General features: G+C 44.0%; 1 protein-coding gene across 2 annotated transcripts in view; it reads right to left on the reverse strand.

Annotated features, from left to right (window-relative positions):
* The window catches only part of LOC147360641 (netrin receptor DCC-like), a 46548-nt gene that overhangs the window by 16158 nt on the left and 4499 nt on the right, over positions 1–25891 (reverse strand). For both annotated transcript variants that reach the window (XM_086333072.1, XM_086333073.1), the window contains exons 2-5: positions 19800–20156; positions 12389–12745; positions 7865–8221; positions 1154–1510 (exon numbers count right to left, since the gene is read on the reverse strand). In XM_086333072.1, the coding sequence (XP_086189198.1) occupies positions 1154–1510; positions 7865–8221; positions 12389–12745; positions 19800–20156 (1428 nt within the window). The remainder of the gene's footprint in view (positions 1–1153; positions 1511–7864; positions 8222–12388; positions 12746–19799; positions 20157–25891) is intronic.

The following is a 25891-nucleotide window of genomic DNA, read 5'->3' on the forward strand; positions in this document are numbered from 1 at the left end:
TGTTTTTAAATATGGCTGCTCATTAGAAACATATTGGAACTCTGGCCAAAAAAAAAAAAAAAATCAATACCCTGGTATTTGTATTTGTATTCTGCAACTTCTATGCTCTAGGCTCTTCCATTAAACAAGTTCCAATACTGCTGCAGGAAGGAGATTGGCCTTGAATCAGATTGGGTTCTTGATGGATCCTTTCACTGACTATGTGACTGTGGTCTGGGCCCCCGTCATCTCTTGGCCTCAGGGCCCCATCTGTACATAGGAGGTTGGGAGGATGATGCCTAAGGCCCATCCTGTGCTGAGAGTCAAGGATTCAGGGCCTTTGGCAGAAAAATCTAAATGAGCACCTTTGCTGCCTCAGTGGCACTGCTCCTAAGTCACCCACATGGAGAACTGCTTCCCTGAGGAGGGACATTCTGAGATGAACCAGCTCTGCTGGGAGCCTTTAGTGACTGTGTGAGTCAATCCCTGAATGACAGAAGGAAACACCCAACCTCTCGGCATTGTCTCCAAGCAGGGCCGTAAGAAGAAACACTGAAACAGCATCTCTTAGAATTTATTCCCAGTTTAGTAAGTTCTGAATAGGAAATAAAGAATAACACATCTCCCCTCCCTGCCCTCGATGGACTTCTCCTCTTTGGGAGGAAGAGAACATAAGCTTCATGGGAAAAGAGCCCTCCCCTTCTTTGTTCAAGAGCCCTCACCTGCTTTGTTCACTGCTGCTTCCACAGCATCCAGGGCAGGGCCTGGCACACAGTAGGTGCTCAATAAGTGCTGAATAAAGAGAAGACTCAGCCACACTGAGGGTGCACTCTCCAGAGATAAGAAGTGAGGCCTGGCCTGTCAAGGAGCAAGTCACTCAGACTTTCATTCCCTTTATCCCTGGAATCAAAGGACTGAATGTGATGGAAAAGACAAGGACTGTGGAACCAGGTAGATGGGGGATCCAGACTTTTCCCACATTTACCAGCTGTGGGGCCTGGAGCAAATAGCACAACCGTCATGGCCTCAAATACTCTGATTTGTAGAAGGGAGGAAAATCAGATCATGTCCAGATCACTGTTGTACCAGATTGCTTTTTTTGCTCAAAGAGTGAAGGGCATTCTTGTTGACATGTCAGAGACCAGGGGATGAAGGACCCCCAGGCCATACTTACCACTCACAGTGAGATGAGTGCCTGGTCCAGACTTAAACTCCACGTCACCACGTTCTCCTCTCCGGAACTTCACACAGTAGTAGACACCAGTGTCTGCTGGGGTGATGTTACTGATGCGGATGGAAAAGTCCATGTTGTTTCTCTTTGTGGTATCTACAACATTTGTTACTCTGGGGGAGACATCTCCTTTTTGACTGTAGATTAACTCCTGACCTGGCCCAGTTCCCCTGAACCACCTGATGGGCCCCACAGGGCTCAGGGAGGTCACGGTGCAGTGCAGAGTGGCCGTCTCTCCTGCTGTAACTGACACTGACCTCTCAGGCTGAATCACCTGCAGCTCCCCCTTACCTGCCGCTCCTGGAGGAAAACACAAAGCAGTTATTTATTCATCCTCATGTGATCCTGTACACTTTCTTACATGTTTATCAACGATCAAGATCAGCTTTCATTGTCTGAATGCACCGTGAATGGGCCTTAAACTCAGCACACTGCATGTGCATTGCATGTAGCTTGCACAACGAGCCTGTAATGTAAGACAATAATACAAGAAAGGAACTGAGTCAAAGAGTCGGACACGACTGAGCAACTGAACTGAACTGAACATGACCTCTTAGATCACTGAGTTATGAGGAGAAGTGATGCATGTATTTTGTATGTTATTCATTAAGCTGCAAATACCTTTATAGACCAACTTCACTCCTCCCCAGGGATCCACATACTCATGAAGCAATTTGCTCCAACAACCTGTATACTTGAGTGACAGTGATATTCAGATATTCACAATGAACATTTAGTTTATGAAGAAAGTAAAACATTGTTTCAACTCCCTGGGATTTTTTCCAAAGGCACACAATGACATATGTTATATTAGTTACCTAAGGAAGCTGCAATAAATTAACAAAAACTTAGTGACTTAATGATAGTTTTATTGTCTTATAATTCTGGATGTGAAAGGACGAAAAGCAGTATTACTGGACTAAAATCAAGGAGTCAACTGGGCTACATTTCTCCAGACGCTCTTATCATCGCCTCTGCAAATTTTTGACACTGTCTACATTCTTCTCAAGGTTTCTATCTTCTTATGACTCCAGTTGTGCTTCCATTGTCACCTGTATTCTAACTTTGGATTTCCTGCCTCTTCTTATAAGATTATATTGGGCTCCCATTTATAAGCAAGCATAATTCTCCCATAGCAAGAGCCTTAATCACTTTTGCAAATGCTTTTTTCCATGTAAAGTAAAACATTCACTAGTGAGTGTTAGGACATGGATCTCTTTGGGGGGCTACATTTTGTTTACTTAATCTATAACTTGCTTTAATCGAAGTGTATTGGTTTACAATGCTGTATTAATTTTGCAGCACAAAATGTGACTCAGTTATACATATACATTTGAAATATATTCTTTTCTGTTATTGTTTATCCCAGGATACTGAATATAGTTGTGTGTGCTGTACAGTAGGACCTTGTTCTTTATCCTTTCTATATATAATAGCTTCAGTTCAGGTCAGTTCAGTCGCTCAGTCGTGTCCGGCTCTTTTCGACCCCATGAATCGCAGCACGCCAGACCTCCCTGTCCATCACCAACTCCCGGAGTTCACTCAGACTCACGTCCATCGTATAGCTTACCTAACCCCTACATCATTTACCTTGACAACTGCAACTCTGTTCTCTATGTCCTTGAGTCTGTTTCTGTTTCATAGGTAGGTACATTTGTGTGTCTCTCTCTTTTTCTTTTTTTAGGCCACATCGTGTACCTTGAGGTTCTTTGGTACCCTGCTGCTGCTAAGTCACTTCAGTCGTGTCCGACTTTGTGTGACTCCATAGACATCAGCCCACCAGGCTCTCCTGCCCCTGGGATTCTCCAGGAAAGAACACTGGAGTGGGTTGCCATTTCCTTCTCCAATGCATGAAAGTGAAAAAGTGAAAGTGAAGTCGCTCAGTCATGTCCGATTCTTAGCGACCCCATGGACTGCAGCCCACCAGGCTCCTCCATCCATGGGATTTTCCAGGCATGAGTGCCGGAGTGGGTGCCATTGCCTTCTCTACTTTGGTCCCCTACCAGGAATCAATCCCAGACCCCTGCAATGGAATTATGAAATCCTAACCATTGACCATCAGGCAATTCCCTGAGTCATTTTTTGGATTCCACATACAAGTGATATCATATGGTTTTTGTCTTTCTTGTTCTGACTTACTTCACTTAGTATGATAATCACTAGTTTATCTATGCTGTTGCAAATGGCATTATTCTTCATTTTTTACAGCTGAGTAGTATCCCATTGTGTGGATAAAGAAATGGCAATCCACTCCAGTATTCTTGCCTGGAGAATCCCAGGGATGGAGGAGCCTGGTGGGCTGCCGTCTATGGGGTTGCACAGAGTCGGACACAACTGAAGCGACTTAAGCAGCAGCAGCAGCAGTATTCCATTGTATATATGTTCCACATCTTTTCATTCATTCATCTATTGATGGACATGTACTTTGTTTCCTTGTCTTAGCCATTGTGAATAGTACTGCTATGAACATAAGGATGTATGTGTCTTTTTGGAGAAAAAGATATATGCCCTGGGGTTGGATTTCTGGTTCATATGATAATTTTAGTTTTATGAGGAACTTCCGTAATATTTTCCATAGTGGTCACATCAGTTTACATTCACACCAGTAGTATAGGCGGGCTCCCCTTTTCTCCACATCCTCACTAGCATTTGTTATTTGTACAACTTAAAAAATACATATTTATTTTAAATGGAGGATAATTGCTTTACAATATTGTGATGGTTTTGCTATACATCGATATGAGTCGTACAAATTTTAATGATGGCCATTCTGACCAGTGTGAAGTGGTGCCTCACTGTAGTTTTAATTTGCATTTCTCTAATAATTAGTAATGTTGAGCATCTTTTCATGTGCCTCAGTCATTTGTATTTCTTCTTTGGAAAAATGTCTACTTAGGTCTTCTGCCCATTTTTCAATTGGGTTGTTTGCTTTTTGTTATTTTTGAGTTGTATGAGCTGTTGTATATTTTGGAAATAAAGCCCTTGTCAGCTGCATCATTTAAAAATATTTTCTCCCTTTCTGTAGATTGTTTTTTCATTTTGTTTATGGTTTATGGAGGTCCTCTGTCTTTGGCACATCAGAGCCCACATTAATGGAACATGTATCACATGCCCGGCTCTGCTCTAAGCTCTTGACATGCGTCCCTTACTCAGTCCCTGCAGCTGTTCTGTGAGGGCGGGGCCATCACTGAAGGAAGAGGACACTGAGCGCCAACTTGGGAGGGACTCGTCAGAGGTCCCAGAGTTGGAATAGGAGCCCAGGCAGGGGCGCGGCTCAGGCTCTCAACTGCTGTGCACTGAGCTCAGGGACACCCTAACCCACTCCATCCAGGGCTTCTTAGCCCTCTCCAGTCATCACAGACTCCTGAAAGGTAGTGTGATTACCACCATTTCACAGATGGGGAAACTGAGGACTAGAGGCTCTGTGAGGACCACACGGCCTGGAAGGTCAGCCCCATTGCTCCCTGAGGGGCCGCCCTGTCACCAGGCCATGTGCCCTCAGTACATTCTGCAAACATTACAGGTGAGGAATGGGGACACAGGGAATTGGGTCACAGCCTTGAAATAATACCCCAGTCTGGGTGTCTCTACTCCGTGCTGGTGATTTAGACAGAGCACCTCAAATACTTCCAACTCTCCTGAAAGGAGACAGTGATGATCACTATTTTACAGAAGAGAAAACTGAGGCTGAAAGAAATGAAGGGACTACGTCTTCACCCTTCCCTCCACTATGTCCCAATATTTCCTGTCAGCTCCAAGCTTTCATTTCCATCAGCAGAACAAGCACCCACCCTCAGAACCCCCCACAACAACCACCACTTTCCCCTTTTCTCTCAGATTCTTGACTTCAAGTGACTACAGGGGGGCGTGGCCTCTGAGGGCCCAGGCATAGAGACTCCGAAGCCGCAAGGGCAGACACAAGCCCCTGACACCTGAGTCTAGAACAGGGACTCTTGCTCACGTGGGGACCCACCACCCTCTAGGGAACACCTCCCCCTCCTCATCCTCAGTCTGCAGAGCCAGGAATGGGCGTGCCCAGTGCTGCTGGGGTTGCAGTGGCCCCTCTGGGCTCTGTCCACACCAACCTTTCCAGACCTGCTCCATAGGAGCCTAGTGAAGGGGCAACATCACAACAAAGGAGGAAATCTCCTGATGCTGCTAAGTGTGCTGAGTGCTGCCATTTAGAAGAGGTTCCGCCCATCCCATCAAGAGACACTGCAGTATCTGTCTGGTCCAGGTTGTAAAGCTAAACTTACCTTCCACAGTGGACTTCTCTTTAGTGCCACTGCTGAAGAACAGAACAATACAAGGATTTCAGAGGACAGAGTTGGAGATTTCCACCCCCACTGTGCAGAGAGCAGGGCTGTGAGTCAAAGTGCCTGGGGTTCAATCCTGGCTCCCTTACATGCTCACTAAACAAGTCCCCTTTCTGAGCATCAGTGTCCTCATCCGACACTCTTCTTTCTGAACACTGGTTATAAGGAGTAAATGTCATGAGAAAGGTTCAGTATCTGAGAAGCTGATGCTCTCTGGCCCCCTCACCTCCCTCCTTTCTCATCCAGGGAATCATCTGGGCAGGCAGCCTGGAGAAGAGGATGATCCACCTTCCGGGAAGCCGCAGATCTGAGTGGCGGTGGAACCACTTACTACTTGTGACCGAGGTTGAGCAAGGGACCCACCATCTAGGAAGCTAAGTAATAGCTGCAGATCAGGAAAAAACCACCTTCCTTGCTGATGTCTGGAGGTTGAGGAGGCTCAGTGGCTACCATGACTAAGAGGGAAATTTAGCAATATCCACTCAAATTATCATACACGTATCCTTAGTCACCTACAAATTGACACTTGCTTTCTATCTTTACAAGGGTTAAACTATGAGCCACTGTAGCTGCTGACCTTCAACACCTCCTGAAAGAAGATCAGAAAGGAGGCACTCTGTGATCTGGACAAATCTGGCAGAACAGGCCTTCAGATCCTTAGATATTTTCTGGAGATGATTTTATGAGCCCAGTTCTTGCATCTCCTCATATCTAGAAAAGCATCAAAATCTTTCATGGTGACATCTGTTCCTTGTGACTAGCATAAACCTTCTGCAAAAAGCGTGTGCTTGATTGCATGTACTCCCTTCACCAAAAGCACATATATATTGCCCCCACCCCCCAACTTCTTTGGAGCAATCTCTCAGAGCTACCTGAAATGCTGTCTCCCAGGCTATAGTCCTCTTTTTGCTCCAAATAAAACTAAACCCACAACTCTCACATTGTACATTTTTTTTCAGTCGACAGCTGCAACCTAGCAAAGCCACTTCCAGTGGTTACCTCCCCTTTGAGGAGAGTGACAGACGAAAGATTATCGACCTCAGCACTGTTTCAGTAGCCCAAGGTTAGGAACAACTTAGTGTCCATCAACAGGAAACTGTAAGATGAATGATGCTGGCTCCATATGCTGAGAGTTAGGTAGCTGTTGGAAAACAGGGCAGCTCTAGGTGCTCATATGGAATGAAGGATTTGGAATCATGTGGCTGAAAGTAAGGAGTGGTTTCCAGTCACATCAGGCTCAGGATCTGAATGTGGGGGGCCTTCAGAAACTTTGGGAAAACCATGAAAAGAGCTTATTCCATGATTAATTCAAGGAATTTTTATTCTTCAAATCCTATGTGCCAGGTTCTTCCATGAATTGAGTTCCAGTGCCAGTGCAGGAAGAAGACTCGCTTTGAAATAGATTGGGTTCTGGAAGGATCCCCTCACTGACCATGTGACTGTGGTCAGGGCCCCTATATCTCTTGCTCTCAGGCCCCCATGTGTACCTGGGAGGTTGGGAGGATGGTGTCTAAAGGTCCTTCCTCTGCTGACAGCCCAGGATCCAAGTTTTGGTCAGAACACTCTAAATGATCACCGTTGCTACCTCAGTGGGGCTGCTCCTAAGTCACCCACATGAACCTCTTCCCTGGGGAGGGACATTCTGAGATGACCCAGCTCTGCTGGGAGCCTTCAGTGACTGTGTGAGTCAATCCCTGAATCACAGGAGGGTCTTCTTAACAGATTCCCAGGAAACACCCAACCTCTAGGCATCTCCTCCAAGCAGGGCCATCAGAGTAACCACTGAGCCTGTGCTATAGGAATTTCTTCTCAGTGTGATGCTTCTGAAGAGGAAATAGATAAAATTTTCACTCCTTGCCCTAGATGAATCTCTCTTCTTTCAGAGGAAAGAGAACATAAGCTTCATGGAATAAGAGCCCTTTTCTGCTTTGTTCACTTCTGCTTCCACAGCATCTGGACCAGACCCTGGCTCACAGTAGGTGTTCAGTATGTGTAAATAAAGAGAAGACTCAGCCACATTGAGGTGAGCATTCTATGGAGGCAGGAATGAGTCTGGACAGTTGTCGGGGCAAGTCACTCAGACATTCATCTCTTTTATCCCTGGAACCAAAGGGCTGAATGGAGTGAAAAAGACAAGGGTTGTGGAGCCAGGCAGACTGGGGACTCAGAATTTTCTCACTTTTACCAGCCATGGGGCCTTGAACAAATAGGCCTCAACTCCCCTGATCTATAGAAGGGAATGAAATCTGATCATGACCCAGATCATGATTGATTCAAAGGGTGGAAGGCATTCTTGTCGACATGTTATCGGAATACAGGGGACAAAGGCTGTACTCACCACTCACAGTGAGATGAGTGCCTGGTCCAGACTTAAACTCCACGTCACCACGTTCTCCTTTCTGGAACTTCACACAGAAGTAGACACCAGAGTCTGCTCGGGTGATGTTACTGATGCGGATGGAATAGTCCATGTTGTTTCTCTTTGTGACATCTGCAACACTTGTTACTCTGGGGAAAGGAGCTTCTTTTTGACTGTAGATGAACTCCCGACCTGGCCCAGTTCCCCTGAACCACTTGATGGGCCCCACGGGGCTCAGGGAAGTCACGGTGCAGTGCAGAGTGGCCGTCTCTCCTGCTGCAACAGACACTGACCTCTCAGGCTGAATCACCTGCAGCTCCCCGTCACCTGCCGCTCCTAGAGGAAGACACAAAGCAGTTATTTATTCATCCTCATATGATCCTGTATGTTTTCTTACATGTTTTTCAACGATCAAGAACAGCTTTCATTGTCTGAATGCACCATGAATGGGCCTTAAACTCAGCACACTGCATGTGCATTGCATGTAGCTTGCACAATGAGCCTGTAATGTAATGCACTAATACAAGAGAGGAACTGAGTCACAGAGGTTAGTGATGTGGCAGCCTTCATTGACTTTGTATTCCATGATCCAGCCTTGAACTCAGCCTTTTGCATGTATGTTGCATGTACATTGCATGTAACCTGCACAATGAGCCTGTTATATGAGATCCTTATACAAGGGAGGAACCGAGGCACAGAGAGGTCAGTGATGTGGCAGAGACTGGATTTGGGCATTAAGCCCTCTCTGGAAGTGTCGTGCTCCACCAAATACTTCTGGCTGTTCACTGTGTGTCCTCAGGGAGTGATGCATTTCTATCCTTTGCATTAGGTGAGACCACATGACCTCTTAGATCACTGAGTTGTAAGGAGAAGTGATGAATGTATTTGGCATGGTTTTCATTTAACTGTAAAAACCTTTATGAACCAATGTCCCCCTTCCCCAGAAATACACATTCTCATGTCGGACTTAGCTCCAACGACCTGGATACTTGAGTGACAGTGATATGCAGAGCTCCCAACACACAGTGAACATGAAGTTTAAGAAGAAAGTAAAACATTGATCCAAGTGCTTGGAATTTTTTCCAATGACATGGTCATGTTAAAGTAGTTACCTAAGGCTCTGAGAGAAATTATCAAACATTTAGTGGTTTAAAATGACAGTCTCATTATAATGCTGGATGTCAACGTACCAAAAATTATATTATTGGACTAAAATCAAGGAGTCAGCTGGGAAATATTTCTCCTGGAGGCGGTGATCATTGCCTCTCCACATTCTTGAGACTGTCTGCACTCCTTTTCTCATGGTTTCCATCTTCTTATGAGTCAGTCTTGCTTCCATTGTCACTTGTGCTTCTCTCACTTTGGCTTCTCTGCCTCCTTTTTATAAGGGTATATTGGTCCACAATGATAATCTGGGTTATTCTCTCCATCAGTTCAGTTCAGTTTAGGCACTCAGTCATGTCTGACTCTGCGACCCCATGAATCGCAGCACGCCAGGCCTCCCTGTCCATCACCAATTCCTGGAGTTCACTCAGACTCATGTCCATTGAGTCAGTGATGCCATCCAGCTCCTCTAGCTATTCACAAATCAGATCCCCTCTCTGAGCCTGAGGGTCCTCATCTGTAAAAGTGGTAAACAGACAACCTTTCCTTCTGAACACTGTTTATAATGAGTAAATGCCTAAGGAAGATTCACCATCTGACAGGCTGTTCCTCCCCTCCCCTCCCTCCTTTCTCAATCAGGGAATCATCTGGGCAGGCGGCCTGGGGAAGACAGCCCTGGGAGCCAGCAGATCTGAGAGATGGTGGAGCCACTTACTAGCTGTATTGAGACTGAGCAGGGGACCCACCATCTGGGAAGTTTAGTAATATCTGAGAAATCAGGTAAAAATACCTTCCCTGCTGACGTCTAGACGTTTGGGGACATTATTTGCTACCAAGACTAGGAGGGAAATCAGGCAATATCATCACACAAATTAAAATCCACATACTGTCTGAACTAGCAATGCCACTTCCAGTGGGTATTTTCCCTCTGAGCAGAGTGACACTTGGAAAGCTTATCCACCTTAGCACTGTTTCAGTAGCCCAAGGTTGGGAACAACTTAGTCTCTATCAACAGGAGATTGGGAGATGAATGATGCTGTCTCCATATGCTGAGTGTTAAGTAGCTGTTGAAAACCAGGGTAGCTCTAGGGGCTGATGTGGAATGAGGGATTTGGGATCATGCGGGTGAAAGTAGGGAGAGTTTTCCAGTCACCTCAGGCTCAGGTTCTGAATGTGAGGGACCTTCTGGACCTTTGGGAAAGCAATGAAAGGAGCCTGTTCCATGGTTAATTCAAGGAGATTTTGGGTGGTGGTGGTTTACTCAGTAAGTCGTGTCTGACTCTTGTGACTCGATGGACTATAGCCTGCTGGACTTCTCTGTCCATAGTTTCTCCAGGCAAGAATACTGGAGTGGGTTGCCATTTCCTTCTCCAGGGATCTTCCCGACCCAGGAATTGAATCTGGGTCTCCTGCATTGCAGGCAGCTTCTTTATTGACTGAGCTCTGAGGGAAGCCCAAGGAGTTTTTATTCTGCAACTTCTATGTGCCAGGCCCTTCCAGAAAACTAGTTCCAACGCCAGTGAAGGAAGGAGCCTTGCTGGAGTCAGATGGAGTTCCTTTTTTTTTTAATGGAAAAGAAAAAAATATATAAACATAGTGAGACATATTAACATTTATCTGAGAATATTTTATCAAATGCAGAAAAAATAAGAATAGGAATATCTTGATGTTATTAATAATTTAAATATAATTTAATTATATTTAATTAGTTTATATTAATCATACCCTACATAATATATTTAAAATTTTGTATCTCATACGTTGTTGTTAGATGTCCATAGGACATTTAAAAAAACTGGCAAAAAGATAAACATTACTAAATCTCAAAAAGTAGAATTATTTTGTGTGTGTGATTCAGTTATACATATATACATGTTATTTTTGAAATTATTTTCCATTGTAAATTATTACAAGATATTGACTATAGTTCCCTGTTCTATATAGTGAACTTTTGTTGCTTATTGCATATCTATATTTTTAAACTAGATATCTAGCATTCTATTAATACTAAGTCAAACAAGTAGAATCAAAATTTTTTAGTTAGGTAGAAATTTATAAGTTTTCTAAAATATATATGTTATACATAATTTATATATATGTATACAAAAGCTTTTCTACTACACTTGATAAAGGTTTGAGAAATGAACATCAACAAAAAGAAGAGATGGAGAAACTGGAAAACATAAACTAAATGAAATGGGAGCACTGAATATGAAATAGAAAAAGTGAAATAGACTAGATAAAAGTCACAGACCCTCATATAGTCCAGTTGTTTTTAAATATGGCTGCTCATTAGAAACATATTGGAACTCTGGCCAAAAAAAAAAAAAAAAATCAATACCCTGGTATTTGTATTTGTATTCTGCAACTTCTATGCTCTAGGCTCTTCCATTAAACAAGTTCCAATACTGCTGCAGGAAGGAGATTGGCCTTGAATCAGATTGGGTTCTTGATGGATCCTTTCACTGACTATGTGACTGTGGTCTGGGCCCCCGTCATCTCTTGGCCTCAGGGCCCCATCTGTACATGGGAGGTTGGGAGGATGATGCCTAAGGCCCATCCTGTGCTGAGAGTCAAGGATTCAGGGCCTTTGGCAGAAAAATCTAAATGAGCACCTTTGCTGCCTCAGTGGCACTGCTCCTAAGTCACCCACATGGAGAACTGCTTCCCTGAGGAGGGACATTCTGAGATGAACCAGCTCTGCTGGGAGCCTTTAGTGACTGTGTGAGTCAATCCCTGAATGACAGAAGGAAACACCCAACCTCTCGGCATTCTCCAAGCAGGGCCATAAGAATAAACACTGAAACTGCATTTCTTAGAATTTCTTGCCAGTTTAGGAAATTCTGAATAGGAAATAAAGAATAACACATCTCCCCTCCCTTCCCTGGATGGACTTCTCCTCTTTGGGAGGAAGCGGACATAAGCTTCATGGGTGAGGAGCCCTCGCCTGCTTTGTTCACTGCTGCTTCCACAGCATCCAGGGCAGGGCCTGGCACACAGGAGGTGTTCAATAAGTGCTGAATAAAGAGAAGACTCAGCCACACTGAGGGTGCACTGTCCAGAGATAAGAAGTGAGGCTTGGCCATTAAAGGATCAAGTCACTCAGACTTTCATTTCCCTTATCCCTGGAATCAAAGGACTGAATGTGATGGAAAAGTCAACGGCTGTGGAACCAGGTAGATGGGGGATCCAGACTTTTCCCACATTTACCAGCTGTGGGGCCTGGAGCAAATAGCACAACGGTCATGGCCTCAAATACTCTGATTTGTAGAAGAGAGTAAAATCAGATCATGTCCAGATCACTGTTGTACCAGATTCCTTTTTTTGCTCAAAGAGTGAAGGGCATTCTTGTTGACTTGTCAGAGACTGGGAGATGAAGGACACCCTGGCCATACTCACCACTCACAGTGAGATGAGTGCCTGGTCCAGACTTAAACTCCACGTCACCACGTTCTCCTTTCCGGAACTTCACACAGTAGTAGACACCAGTGTCTGCTGGGGTGATGTTACTGATGCGGATGGAATAGTCCATGTTGTTTCTCTTTGTGGTATCTACAACATTTGTTACTCTGGGGAAGGGGAATTCTTTTTGACTGTAGATTAACTCCCGACCTGGCCCAGTTCCCCTGAACCACTTGATGGGCCCCACGGGGCTCAGAGAAGTCATGGTGCAGTGCAGAGTGGCCGTCTCTCCTGCTGTAACAGACACTGACCTCTCAGGCTGAATCACCTGCAGCTCCCCGTCACCTGCCGCTCCTGGAGGAAAACACAAAGCAGTTATTTATTCATCCTTATGTGATCCTGTATGTTTTCTTACATGTTTATCAACGATCAAGAACAGCTTTCATTGTCTGAATGCACCATGAATGGGCCTTAAACTCAGCACACCGCATGTACATTGCATGAAGCTTGCACTATGAGCCTGTAATGTAAGACACTAATACAAGAGAGGAACTGAGTCACGGAGGTCAGTGATGTGGCAGAGACTGGGACTGAGTACTTGAGCCCTCTCTGGAAGTGTCATGATCGACCCCATATTCCTGGGTGTTCACTGTGTCCTCAGGGAGTGCTGCACTTCTGTCCTTTGCATTAGGTGGGACCACATGACCTCTTATTTGGGCTCCAAAATCACTGTGGATGGTGATTGCAGCCATGAAATTAAAAGACACTTGCTCCTTGGAAGGAAAGTTATGACCAACCTAGAGAGCATATTTAAAAGCAGAGACATTACTTTGCCAACAAAGGTCTGTCTAGTCAAGGCTACGGTTTTTCCAGTAGTCATGTATGGATGCGAGAGTTGGACTATAAAGAAAGCTGAGTGCTGAAGAATTGATGCTTCTGAACTGTGGTGTTGGAGAAGACTCTTGTGAGTCCCTTGGACTGCAAGGAGATCCAACCAGTCCATCCTAAAAGAGATCAGTCCTGGGTGTTCATTGGAGGGACTGATGTTGAAGCTGAAACTCCAATACTTTGGCCACCTGATGTGGAGAGCTGACTCATTTGAAAAGACTCTGATGCTGGGAAGATTGAGGGCAGGAAGAGAAGGGGACAGCAGAGGATGAGATGATTGGATGGCATCACTGACACAATGGACATGGGTTTGGGTAGACTCCGGGAGTTGGTGATGGACAGGGAGGCCTGGTGTGCTGCAGTTCATGGAGTCTCAAAGAGTCGGACACGACTGAGCAACTGAACTGAACTGAACATGACCTCTTAGATCACTGAGTTATGAGAAGTGACGCATGTATTTTGTATGTTATTCATTAAGCTGCAAATACCTTTATAGACCAACTTCACTCCTCCCCAGGGATCCACATACTCATGAAGCAATTTGCTCCAACAACCTGTATACTTGAGTGACAGTGATATTCAGATATTCACAATGAACATTTAGTTTATGAAGAAAGTAAAACATTGTTTCAACTCCCTGGGATTTTTTCCAAAGGCACACAATGACATATGTTATATTAGTTACCTAAGGAAGCTGCAATAAATTAACAAAAATTTAGTGACTTAATGATAGTTTTATTGTCTTATAATTCTGGATGTGAAAGGACGAAAAGCAGTATTACTGGACTAAAATCAAGGAGTCAACTGGGCTACATTTCTCCAGATGCTCTTATCATCGCCTCTGCACATTTTTGACACTGTCTACATTCTTCTCAAGGTTTCTATCTTCTTATGACTCCAGTTGTGCTTCCATTGTCACCTGTATGCTAACTTTGGATTTCCTGCCTCTTCTTATAAGATTATATTGGGCTCCCATGTATAAGCAAGCATATTCTCCCATAGCAAGAGCCTTAATCACTTTTGCAAATGTTTTTTTCCATGTAAAGTAAAACATTCACTAGTGAGTGTTAGGACATGGATCTCTTTGGGGGGCTACATTTTGTTTACTTAATCTATAACTTGCTTTAATCGAAGTGTATTGGTTTACAATGCTGTATTAATTTTGCAGCACAAAATGTGACTCAGTTATACATATACATTTGAAATATATTCTTTTCTGTTATTGTTTATCCCAGGATATTGAATATAGTTCTGTGTGCTGTACAGTAGGACCTTGTTCTTTATCCTTTCTATATATAATAGCTTCAGTTCAGGTCAGTTCAGTCGCTCAGTCGTGTCCGACTCTTTGCGACCCCATGAATCGCAGCACGCCAGGCCTCCCTGTCCATCACCAACTCCCGGAGTTCACTCAGACTCACGTCCATCGAATAGCTTACCTAACCCCTACCCCATTTACCTTGACAACTGCAACTCTGTTCTCTATGTCCTTGAGTCTGTTTCTGTTTCATAGGTAGGTACATTTGTGTGTCTCTCTCTTTTTCTTTTTTTAGGCCACATCGTGTACCTTGAGGTTCTTTGGTCCCCTGCTGCTGCTAAGTCGCTTCAGTCGTGTCCGACTCTGTGTGACCCCATAGACATCAGCCCACCAGGCTCTCCTGCCCCTGGGATTCTCCAGGCAAGAACACTGGAGTGGGTTGCCATTTCCTTCTCCAATGCATGAAAGTGAAAAAGTGAAAGGGAAGTCGCTCAGTCGTGTCCGACTCTTAGCGACCCCATGGACTGCAGCCCACCAGGCTCCTCCATCCATGGGATTTTCCAGGCATGAGTGCCGGAGTGGGGTGCCATTGCCTTCTCCACTTTGGTCCCCTACCAGGAATCAATCCCAGGCCCCTGCAATGGAATTATGAAATCCTAACCATTGACCATCAGGCAATTCCCTGAGTCATTTTTTGGATTCCACATACAAGTGATATCATATGGTTTTTGTCTTTCTTGTTCTGACTTACTTCACTTAGTATGATAATCACTAGTTTATCTATGCTGTTGCAAATGGCATTATTCTTCATTTTTTACAGCTGAGTAGTATCCCATTGTGTGGATAAGGAAATGGCAACCCACTCCAGTACTCTTGCCTGGAGAATCCCAGGGATGGAGGAGCCTGGTGGGCTGCCGTCTATGGGGTTGCACAGAGTCCGACACGACTGAAGCGACTTAAGCAGCAGCAGCAGCAGCAGTATTCCATTGTATATATGTTCCACATCTTTTCATTCATTCATCTATTGATGGACATGTACTTTGTTTCCTTGTCTTAGCCATTGTGAATAGTACTGCTATGAACATAAGGATGTATGTATCTTTTTGGAGAAAAAGATATATGCCCTGGGGTTGGATTTCTGGTTCATATGATAATTTTAGTTTTATGAGGAACTTCCGTAATATTTTCCATAGTGGTCACATCAGTTTACATTCACACCAATAGTATAGGCGGGCTCCCCTTTTCTCCAATCCTCGCTAGCATTTGTTATTTGTACAACTTAAAAAATACATATTTATTTTAAATGGAGGATAATTGCTTTACAATATTGTGATGGTTTTGCTATACATCGATATGAGTCGTACAAATTTTAATGATGGCCATTCTGACCAGTGTGAAGTGGTGCCTCACTGTAGTTTTAATTTGCATTTCTCTAATAATTAGTAATGTTGAGCATCTTTTCATGTGCCTCAGTCATTTGTATTTCTTCTTTGGAAAAATGTCTACTTAGGTCTTCTGCCCATTTTTCAATTGGGTTGTTTGCTTTTTGTTATTTTTGAGTTGTATGAGCTGTTGTATATTTTGGAAATAAAGCCCTTGTCAGCTGCATCATTTAAAAATACTTTCTCCCTTTCTGTAGATTGTCTTTTCATTTTGTTTATGGTTTATGGAGGTCCTCTGTCTTTGGCACATCAGAGCCCACATTAATGGAACATGTATCACATGCCCGGCTCTGCTCTAAGCTCTTGACATGCGTCCCTTACTCAGTCCCTGCAGCTGTTCTGTGAGGGCGGGGCCATCACTGAAGGAAGAGGACACTGAGCGCCAACTTGGGAGGGACTCGTCAGAGGTCCCAGAGTTGGAATAGGAGCCCAGGCAGGGGTGCGGCTCAGGCTCTCAACTGCTGTGCACTGAGCTCAGGGACACCCTAACCCACTCCATCCAGGGCTTCTTAGCCCTCTCCAGTCATCACAGACTCCTGAAAGGTAGTGTGATTACCACCATTTCACAGATGGGGAAACTGAGGACTAGAGGCTCTGTGAGGACCACACGGCCTGGAAGGTCAGCCCCATTGCTCCCTGAGGGGCCGCCCTGTCACCAGGCCATGTGCCCTCAGTACATTCTGCAAACATTACAGGTGAGGAATGGGGACACGGGGAATTGGGTCACAGCCTTGAAATAATACCCCAGTCTGGGTGTCTCTACTCCGTGCTGGTGATTTAGACAGAGCACCTCAAATACTTCCAACTCTCCTGAAAGGAGACAGTGATGATCACTATTTTACAGAAGAGAAAACTGAGGATGAAAGAAATGAAGGGACTACGTCTTCACCCTTCCCTCCACTATGTCCCAATATTTCCTGTCAGCTCCAAGCTTTCATTTCCATCAGCAGAACAAGCACCCACCCTCAGAACCCCCCACAACAACCACCACTTTCCCCTTTTCTCTCAGATTCTTGACTTCAAGTGACTACAGGGGGGCGTGGCCTCTGAGGGCCCAGGCATAGAGACTCCGAAGCCGCAAGGGCAGACACAAGCCCCTGACACCTGAGTCTAGAACAGGGACTCTTGCTCACGTGGGGACCCACCACCCTCTAGGGAACACCTCCCCCTCCTCATCCTCAGTCTGCAGAGCCAGGAATGGGCGTGCCCAGTGCTGCTGGGGTTGCAGTGGCCCCTCTGGGCTCTGTCCACACCAACCTTTCCAGACCTGCTCCATAGGAGCCTAGTGAAGGGGCAACATCACAACAAAGGAGGAAATCTCCTGATGCTGCTAAGTGTGCTGAGTGCTGCCATTTAGAAGAGGTTCCGCCCATCCCATCAAGAGACACTGCAGTATCTGTCTGGTCCAGGTTGTAAAGCTAAACTTACCTTCCACAGTGGACTTCTCTTTAGTGCCATTGCTGAAGAACAGAACAATACAAGGATTTCAGAGGACAGAGCTGGAGATTTCCCCCCCACTGTGCAGAGAGCAGGGCTGTGAGTCAAAGTGCCTGGGGTTCAATCTTGGCTCCCTTACTCACTAAACAAGTCCCCTCTCTGAGCATCAGTGTCCTCATCCGACACCCTTCTTTCTGAACACTGGTTATAAGGAGTAAATGTCATGAGAAAGGTTCAGTATCTGACAAGCTGATGCTCTCTGACCCCCTCGCCTCCCTCCTTTCTCATCCAGGGAATCATCTGGGCAGGCAGCCTGGAGAAGAGGATGATCCACCTTCCGGGAAGCCGCAGATCTGAGTGGTGGTGGAACCACTTACTACTTGTGACCAAGGTTGAGCAAGGGACCCACCATCTAGGAAGCTAAGTAATAGCTGCAGATCAGGAAAAAACCACCTTCCCTGCTGATGTCTGAAGGTTGAGGAGGCTCAGTGGCTACCATGACTAAGAGGGAAATTTAGCAATATCCACTCAAATTATCATACACGTATCCTTAGTCACCTACAAATTGACACTTGCTTTCTATCTTTACAAGGGTTAAACTATGAGCCACTGTAGCTGCTGACCTTCAACACCTCCTGAAAGAAGATCAGAAAGGAGGCACTCTGTGATCTGGACAAATCTGGCAGAACAGGCCTTCAGATCCTTAGATATTTTCTGGAGATGATTTTATGAGCCCAGTTCTTGCATCTCCTCATATCTAGAAAAGCATCAAAATCTTTCATGGTGACATCTGTTCCTTGTGACTAGCATAAACCTTCTGCAAAACGCGTGTGCTTGATTGCATGTACTCCCTTCACCAAAAGCACATATATATTGCCCCCACCCCCCAACTTCTTTGGAGCAATCTCTCAGAGCTACCTGAAATGCTGTCTCCCAGGCTATAGTCCTCTTTTTGCTCCAAATAAAACTAAACCCACAACTCTCACATTGTACATTTTTTTTCAGTCGACAGCTGCAACCTAGCAAAGCCACTTCCAGTGGTTACCTCCCCTTTGAGGAGAGTGACAGACGAAAAATTATCGACCTCAGCACTGTTTCAGTAGCCCAAGGTTAGGAACAACTTAGTGTCCATCAACAGGAAACTGTAAGATGAATGATGCTGTCTCCATATGCTGAGAGTTAGGTAGCTGTTGGAAAACAGGGCAGCTCTAGGTGCTCATATGGAATGAGGGATTTGGAATCATGTGGCTGAAAGTAAGGAGTGGTTTCCAGTCACATCAGGCTCAGGGTCTGAATGTGAGGGGCCTTCAGAAACTTTGGGAAAACAATGAAAAGAGCTTATTCCATGATTAATTCAAGGAATTTTTATTCTTCAAATCCTATGTGCCAGGTTCTTCCATGAATTGAGTTCCAGTGCCAGTGCAGGAAGAAGACTCGCTTTGAAATAGATTGGGTTCTGGAAGGATCCCCTCACTGACCATGTGACTGTGGTCAGGGCCCCTATATCTCTTGCTCTCAGGCCCCCATGTGTACGTGGGAGGTTGGGAGGATGGTGTCTAAAGGTCCTTCCTCTGCTGACAGCCCAGGATCCAGAGTTTTGGTCAGAACACTCTAAATGATCACCATTGCTACCTCAGTGGGGCTGCTCCCAAATCACCCACATGAACCTCTTCCCTGGAGAGGGACATTCTGAGATGACCCAGCTCTGCTGGGAGCCTTCAGTGACTATGTGAGTCAATCCCTGAATCACAGGAGGGTCTTCTTAACAGATTCCCAGGAAACACCCAACCTCTAGGCATCTCCTCCAAGCAGGGCCATCAGAGTAACCACTGAGCCTGTGCTATAGGAATTTCTTCTCAGTGTGATGCTTCTGAAGAGGAAATAGATAAAATTTTCACTCCTTGCCCTAGATGAATCTCTCTTCTTTCAGAGGGAAGAGAACATAAGCTTCATGGAATAAGAGCCCTTTTCTGCTTTGTTCACTTCTGCTTCCAGAGCATCTGGACCAGGCCCTGGCTCACAGTAGGTGTTCAGTATGTGTGAATAAAGAGAAGACTCAGCCACATTGAGGTGAGCATTCTATGGAGGCAGGAATGAGGTCTGGACAGTTGATGGAGCAAGGGACTCAGACATTCATCTCTTTTATCCCTGGAACCAAAGGGCTGAATGGAGTGAAAAAGACAAGGGTTGTGGAGCCAGGCAGACTGGGGACTCAGAATTTTCTCACTTTTACCAGCCATGGGGCCTTGAACAAATAGGCCTCAACTCCCCTGATCTATAGAAGGGAATGAAATCTGATCATGACCCAGATCATGATTGATTCAAAGGGTGGAAGGCATTCTTGTCGACATGTTATCGGAATACAGGGGACAAAGGTTGTACTCACCACTCACAGTGAGATGAGTGCCTGGTCCAGACTTAAACTCCACATCACCACGTTCTCCTTTCTGGAACTTCACACAGAAGTAGACACCAGAGTCTGCTCGGGTGATGTTACTGATGCGGATGGAATAGTCCATGTTGTTTCTCTTTGTGACATCTGCAACACTTGTTACTCTGGGGAAAGGAGCTTCTTTTTGACTGTAGATTAACTCCCGACCTGGCCCAGTTCCTCTGAACCACTTGATGGGCCCCACGGGGCTCAGGGAAGTCACGGTGCAGTGCAGAGTGGCCGTCTCTCCTGCTGCAACAGACACTGACCTCTCAGGCTGAATCACCTGCAGCTCCCCGTCACCTGCCGATCCTGGAGGAAGACACAAAGCAGTTATTTATTCATCCGCATGTGATCCTGTACGTTTTCTTACATGTTTTTCAACGATCAAGAACAGCTTTCATTGTCTGAATGCACCATGAATGGGCCTTAAACTCAGCACACTGCATGTGCATTGCATGTAGCTTGCACAACGAGCCTGTAATGTAAGACACTAATACAAGAGAGGAACTGAGTCACGGAAGTCAGTGATGTGGCAGCCTTCATTGACTTTGTATTCCATGATCCAGCCTTGAACTCAGCCTTTTGCATGTATGTTGCATGTACATTGCATGTAACCTGCACAATGAGCCTGTTACATGAGATCCTTATACAAGGGAGGAACCGAGGCACAGAGAGGTCAGTGATGTGGCAGAGACTGGATTTGGGCATTAAGCCCTCTCTGGAAGTGTCGTGCTCTACCAAATACTTCTGGCTGTTCACTATGTGTCCTCAGGGAGTGATGCATTTCTATCCTTTGCATTAGGTGAGACCACATGACCTCTTAGATCACTGAGTTGTAAGGAGAAGTGATGAATGTATTTGGCATGGTTTTCATTTAACTGTAAAAACCTTTATGAACCAATGTCCCCCTTCCCCAGAAATACACATTCTCATGTCGGACTTAGCTCCAACGACCTGGATACTTGAGTGACAGTGATATGCAGAGCTCCCAACACACAGTGAACATGAAGTTTAAGAAGAAAGTAAAACATTGATCCAAGTGCTTGGAATTTTTTCCAATGACATGGTCATGTTAAATTAGTTACCTAAGGCTCTGAGAGAAATTATCAAACATTTAGTGGTTTAAAATGACAGTCTCATTATAATGCTGGATGTCAACGTACCAAAAATTATATTATTGGACTAAAATCAAGGAGTCAGCTGGGAAATATTTCTCCTGGAGGTGGTGATCATTGCCTCTCCAAATTCTTGAGACTGTCTGCACTCCTTTTCTCATGGTTTCCATCTTCTTATGAGTCAGTCTTGCTTCCATTGTCACTTGTGCTTCTCTCACTTTGGCTTCTCTGCCTCCTTTTTATAAGGGTATATTGGTCCACAATGATAATCTGGGTTATTCTCTCCATCAGTTCAGTTCAGTTCAGTCTCTCAGTCGTGACCAACTCTTTGTGACCCCATGAATCACAGCACGCCAGGCCTCCCTGTCCATCACCCACTCCCAGAGTTCACTCAGACTCACGTCCATCGAGTCAGTGGTGCCATCCAGCCATCTCATCCTCTGTCGTCCCCTTCTCCTCCTGCCCCCAATCCCTCCCATCATCAGAGTCTTTTCCAATGAGTCAACTCTTCGCATGAGGTGGCCAAAGTACTGGAGTTTCAGCTTTAGCATCATTCCTTCCAAAGAAATCCCAGTGCTGATCTCCTTCAGAATGGACTGGTTGGATCTCCTTGCAGTCCAAGGGACTCTCAAGAGTCTTCTCCAACACCACAGTTCAAAAGCACCAATTCTTCAGCACTCAGCTTTCTTCACAGTCTAACTCTCACATCCACACATGACCACTGGAAAAACCATAGCCCTGACTAGACAGACCTTTGTTGGCAAAGTAATGTCTCTGCTTTTCAATATGCTATCTAGGTTGGTCATAACTTGTTTTCCAAGGAGTAAGTGTCTTTTAATTTCATGGCTGCAGTCACCACCTGCAGTGATTTTGGAGCCCAAAAAAATAAAGTCTGACACTGTTTCCACTGTTTCCCCACCTATTTCCCATGAAGTGATGGGACCAGATGCCATGATCTTTGTTTTCTGAATGTTGAGCTTTAAGCCAACTTTTTCACTCTCCTCTTTTACTTTCATCTCAAGAGGTTTTTTAGTTCCTCTTCACTTTCTGCCATAAGGGTGGTATCATCTGCATATCTGAGGTTATTGATATTTCTCCCAGCAATCTTGATTCCAGCTTGTGCTTCTTCCAGCCCAGCATTTCTCATGATGTACTCTGCATAGAAGTTAAATAAGCAGGGTGACAATATACAGCCTTGACGTACTCTTTTTCCTATTTGGAACCAGTCTGTTGTTCCATGTCCAGTTCTAACTGTTGCTTCCTGACCTTCATACAAATTTCTCAAGAGGCAAATCAGGTGGTCTGGTATTCCCATCTCTTAAAGAATTTTCCTCAGTTTATTGTGATCCACACAGTCAAAGGCTTTGGCATAGTCAATAAAGCAGAAATAGATGTTTTTCTGGAACTCTCTTGCTTTTTCCATGATCCAGAGGATGTTGGCAATTTGATCTCTGGTTCCTCTGCCTTTTCTAAAACCAGCTTGAACATCTGGAAGTTCACGGTTCATGTATTACTGAAGCCTGGCTTGAAGAATTTTGAGCATTACTTTACTAGCTTGTGAGATGAGTGCGGTAGTTTGAGCATTCTTTGGCATTGCCTTTCTTTGGGATTGGTATATTAGATGCATATATTTTGATAAATATTAAAACCTATTCTTATATTGATTCTTTTATCAATGTATAGTGGCCTTGTTATTTATCTTTATGGCCTTTGTTTTAAAGTCTGTTTTGTCTGATGTGAGTATTGTGACCTCGGCTTTCTTGCCATTTCTGTTTGCATGAAATATCTTTTTCCATCCCCTTACTCTCAATTGATGTGTATCTTTTGCCCTAAAGTGAATCTCCTGAAGGCAGCATACTGTAGGCTCTTACTTTTTAAAATCCAATATGCCACTATGTGTCTTTTGATTGGAGCATTCATTCCATTGATATTTAAATTAATTATTGATAAATATGTATTTATTATCAATTTATGCCTTGTTTTCCCATCGATTTTATATTTCTATATTGTCTCTTTCTTTTCCCTTTTGTGGTTTGATGATTTTCTTTTATATTATACTCATGTTTTTGGTTTTTGTGACTCTATTGTATGTTTTTGATATGTGTTTACCATGTTTCTCAAGTATGTTAACCTCATCATATATCTACTTGCCTTAGACTGATAGTCATATATGTTCAAACACTTTCTAGGAAATTTTTTAAGGGTATATTTTCCTACTCTCCTTCCCTACATTTCATCAATATGATTCTGATGTCCCCTTTTACATCTTCATATTAATCCTTTTGCTGTTCACTGTCTTTATCATCACTTCCACAGAATTTTTATTTTAAAATATGTGTATTAGCTTATTTAGGTGATCTGTTTTTCAATTGTGACTTACTCTTTCCTATATGTTCATACTCCTTTTCTAGGTAGTGAAGACTTTTCAATGTTTCTTTTAGAATAGGTTTAGTATTGATGTTTTCTTTTAGCTTTGCTTGTCTGAAAAATTCTTTATCACTCCTTCCACTCTAAATAAATATCTTGGTGGGTAGAAGATCCTAGGTTGCAGATTTTTCCCTTTTAGGACTTTGAATCAATGTCTTGCCACCCTCTCTGGCCTGCAATCCTTCTGTAGAGAAATCTGCTGATAGCCTTTTGAGGGTTCCCTTGTAGTTAACTCTTTGTTTATCTCTTGCTACCTTTTAGAATTCTCTAACTTTTGCCATTTTTATTTTAATATGCCTTGGTATAGATCTGTTTGGGTTTATGGTATTTGGGACCCTTTGAGCTTCCTGTTCCTGAATACCGGTTTCCTTCTTTAGATTTGGGAAGTTCCTAGCCTTAATTTCTTCAAATTTTTGACTCCCCTTTCTCTTTCTTTCCTTTCTGGAATCTCTATTACGTGTAGGTTTTCAAGCTTTTTGTTATTCCATAAGTCTCATATTTTTTAAATTGCTTTTATTGCTTTGGTTTCCTTTTGCTTGAATGTCTGTATACTTTTCTGACTCGGTGATTTTCATTATTCTATCTTCCAGATCACTTTTTTGTTCTTCTGCATTATTTTTTCTGCTATTCATTGCCTTTAGTTCACTTTTCATCTCAGAAAATGATTTTTCTAGTTCCTTTTTACAATATTTTGCATTTCCGTTGATAGCCTGCTTAATTCTTTTAGTATTTTCATTATTTCCCTTTTCAAATCAGTGTCTATTAGTCTAAAAATGTCTGTCATTGTTTGTTCTTTCAGGGGAATTCTCTTGGTCTTTTAACTGGAATTGATTCTTTGTGTCTTCATTTTACCTATACTTTTCTTATTCTGTGAGTTTAGAAGAAGAAAAGATATCTACTGTGGTCTTGAAGGACTATTTCTTGGGGAGCATCCCTGCGTAGTTTGTGTGGGTTTAATATTTTTGGTGCAGAGGCTATTTTCAGTGTGGATGCCTGCCACCTCTTCCCTCAGCGTATGTTCACCATTATTGCCTTGATGGGGGTGTGCAGATGTGGTGGCTGGTGCCTTGTTCTTGGGTTCGTGGTAGTGGTGGTCACTCACACATGCCTTGGAGCTCATTATGGGAGTGGACGTAGCTGTCAACCATTCCTGTAGCCCCAGGGCACAACAGTGCCCTCCTGAGTGCAACTACTTCTAAACAAGGGCTTGGCAGGAGTGACTAGTGATACCTCCTGGAGCTGTGTAGGCAGTATCTTGCCACCTGAGAGCAGAGAAAATGGTGGGTCCTACCCCTCCCCTTGCACACCCCTCAAACAATACACCCTCAGGTGAGGTCATATCAGGCTCCTGCACCTTCAGGCTATTTCCACACAATCCTTTGCCAGGGTCTGATCTCTGAATCCTGAGCTACAAGCACCCAGCTCCCACCCAATGGGCCCATGATTTTCTCAGGCTGGGGAGTGCTGATCAATGGCACTGACCATCTGTGCAAGTCTCTGTCTGGTCTAGCTACTGCAAACCAGGTGTTGTATTCTCCTCTGAGACTCTGAAGCTCCCCCTCTGTCCCAGCTTATATCCTTACTGGTGAGGAGACTTCCTAGAGTGCAGGAACCTGTCTCTTTCACAGTTCCCCCCAAGGTGTGCAGATCCCCTCCTGATTCCTGTCTTACTTTCTTCTTTTTTTCTTTTGTCCTATCCGGTTGCATGGAGATTTTCCTGCCATTTCAAAAGTCTAAGTTCTGCCAGTGCTCAGTAAATATTGTGAAAATTGTTCTGTATGTAAATGTATTTTTGAAGTATTTGTGGGAGAAGGTGAGCTTCTCCTACTTCACAATTTTGATTGCTCCTCCTATGTTGGGGGATTATTTTCTATCTATCACACATATCTGTCCTGACAATTACAGAAACCAGTTGCCATAACAAAAATCTATGTATGTGTCATTGTCACACAGGATGAATGAGGAGGCAAATTAATGGAATCTGAATGAGGGTTATTCAAGCAACTCACCAGTCAAACAGTTTGAAAAATCAAATTAGATCAATAACAGAAACAGAAATAAGATATTCACCAATACATAAAAATCAAACAACATTCTCTTAAAAAATCAGTAGGTAAAAGATGAAATCACCAGGGGAATTAGAGAATGCCTGGAGACAAATGAAAACATAAACACATAATATAAATACATGTGAGATGCACAGAAAGCAACTGTAAAGGGAAATCCTACTATTCAGCAACAAAATAACAAACAACTCAACTTAAAAATGATCAAAAAAATTGAACAGGCATTTCTCCAAAGAATATATGTAGACAGTCAACAAGCATATAAAACAGTGCTCAACATCACTACTAATTGGAACATGCAAATTAAAACCACAGTGAGCTAGCCCTAAATATCCTCCAGCAATCCCACTGCTGGGCATACACACTGACGAAACCAGAATTGAAAGAGATACGTGTACCCCAATGTTCATCGCAGCACTGTTTATAATAGCCAGGA

This window comes from Bos grunniens, chromosome 13 (assembly GCF_055505025.1).
Source record: "Bos grunniens cultivar Pamir isolate PY7600 chromosome 13, Bosgru_T2T1.0, whole genome shotgun sequence".
Taxonomy (NCBI): domain Eukaryota; kingdom Metazoa; phylum Chordata; class Mammalia; order Artiodactyla; family Bovidae; genus Bos; species Bos grunniens.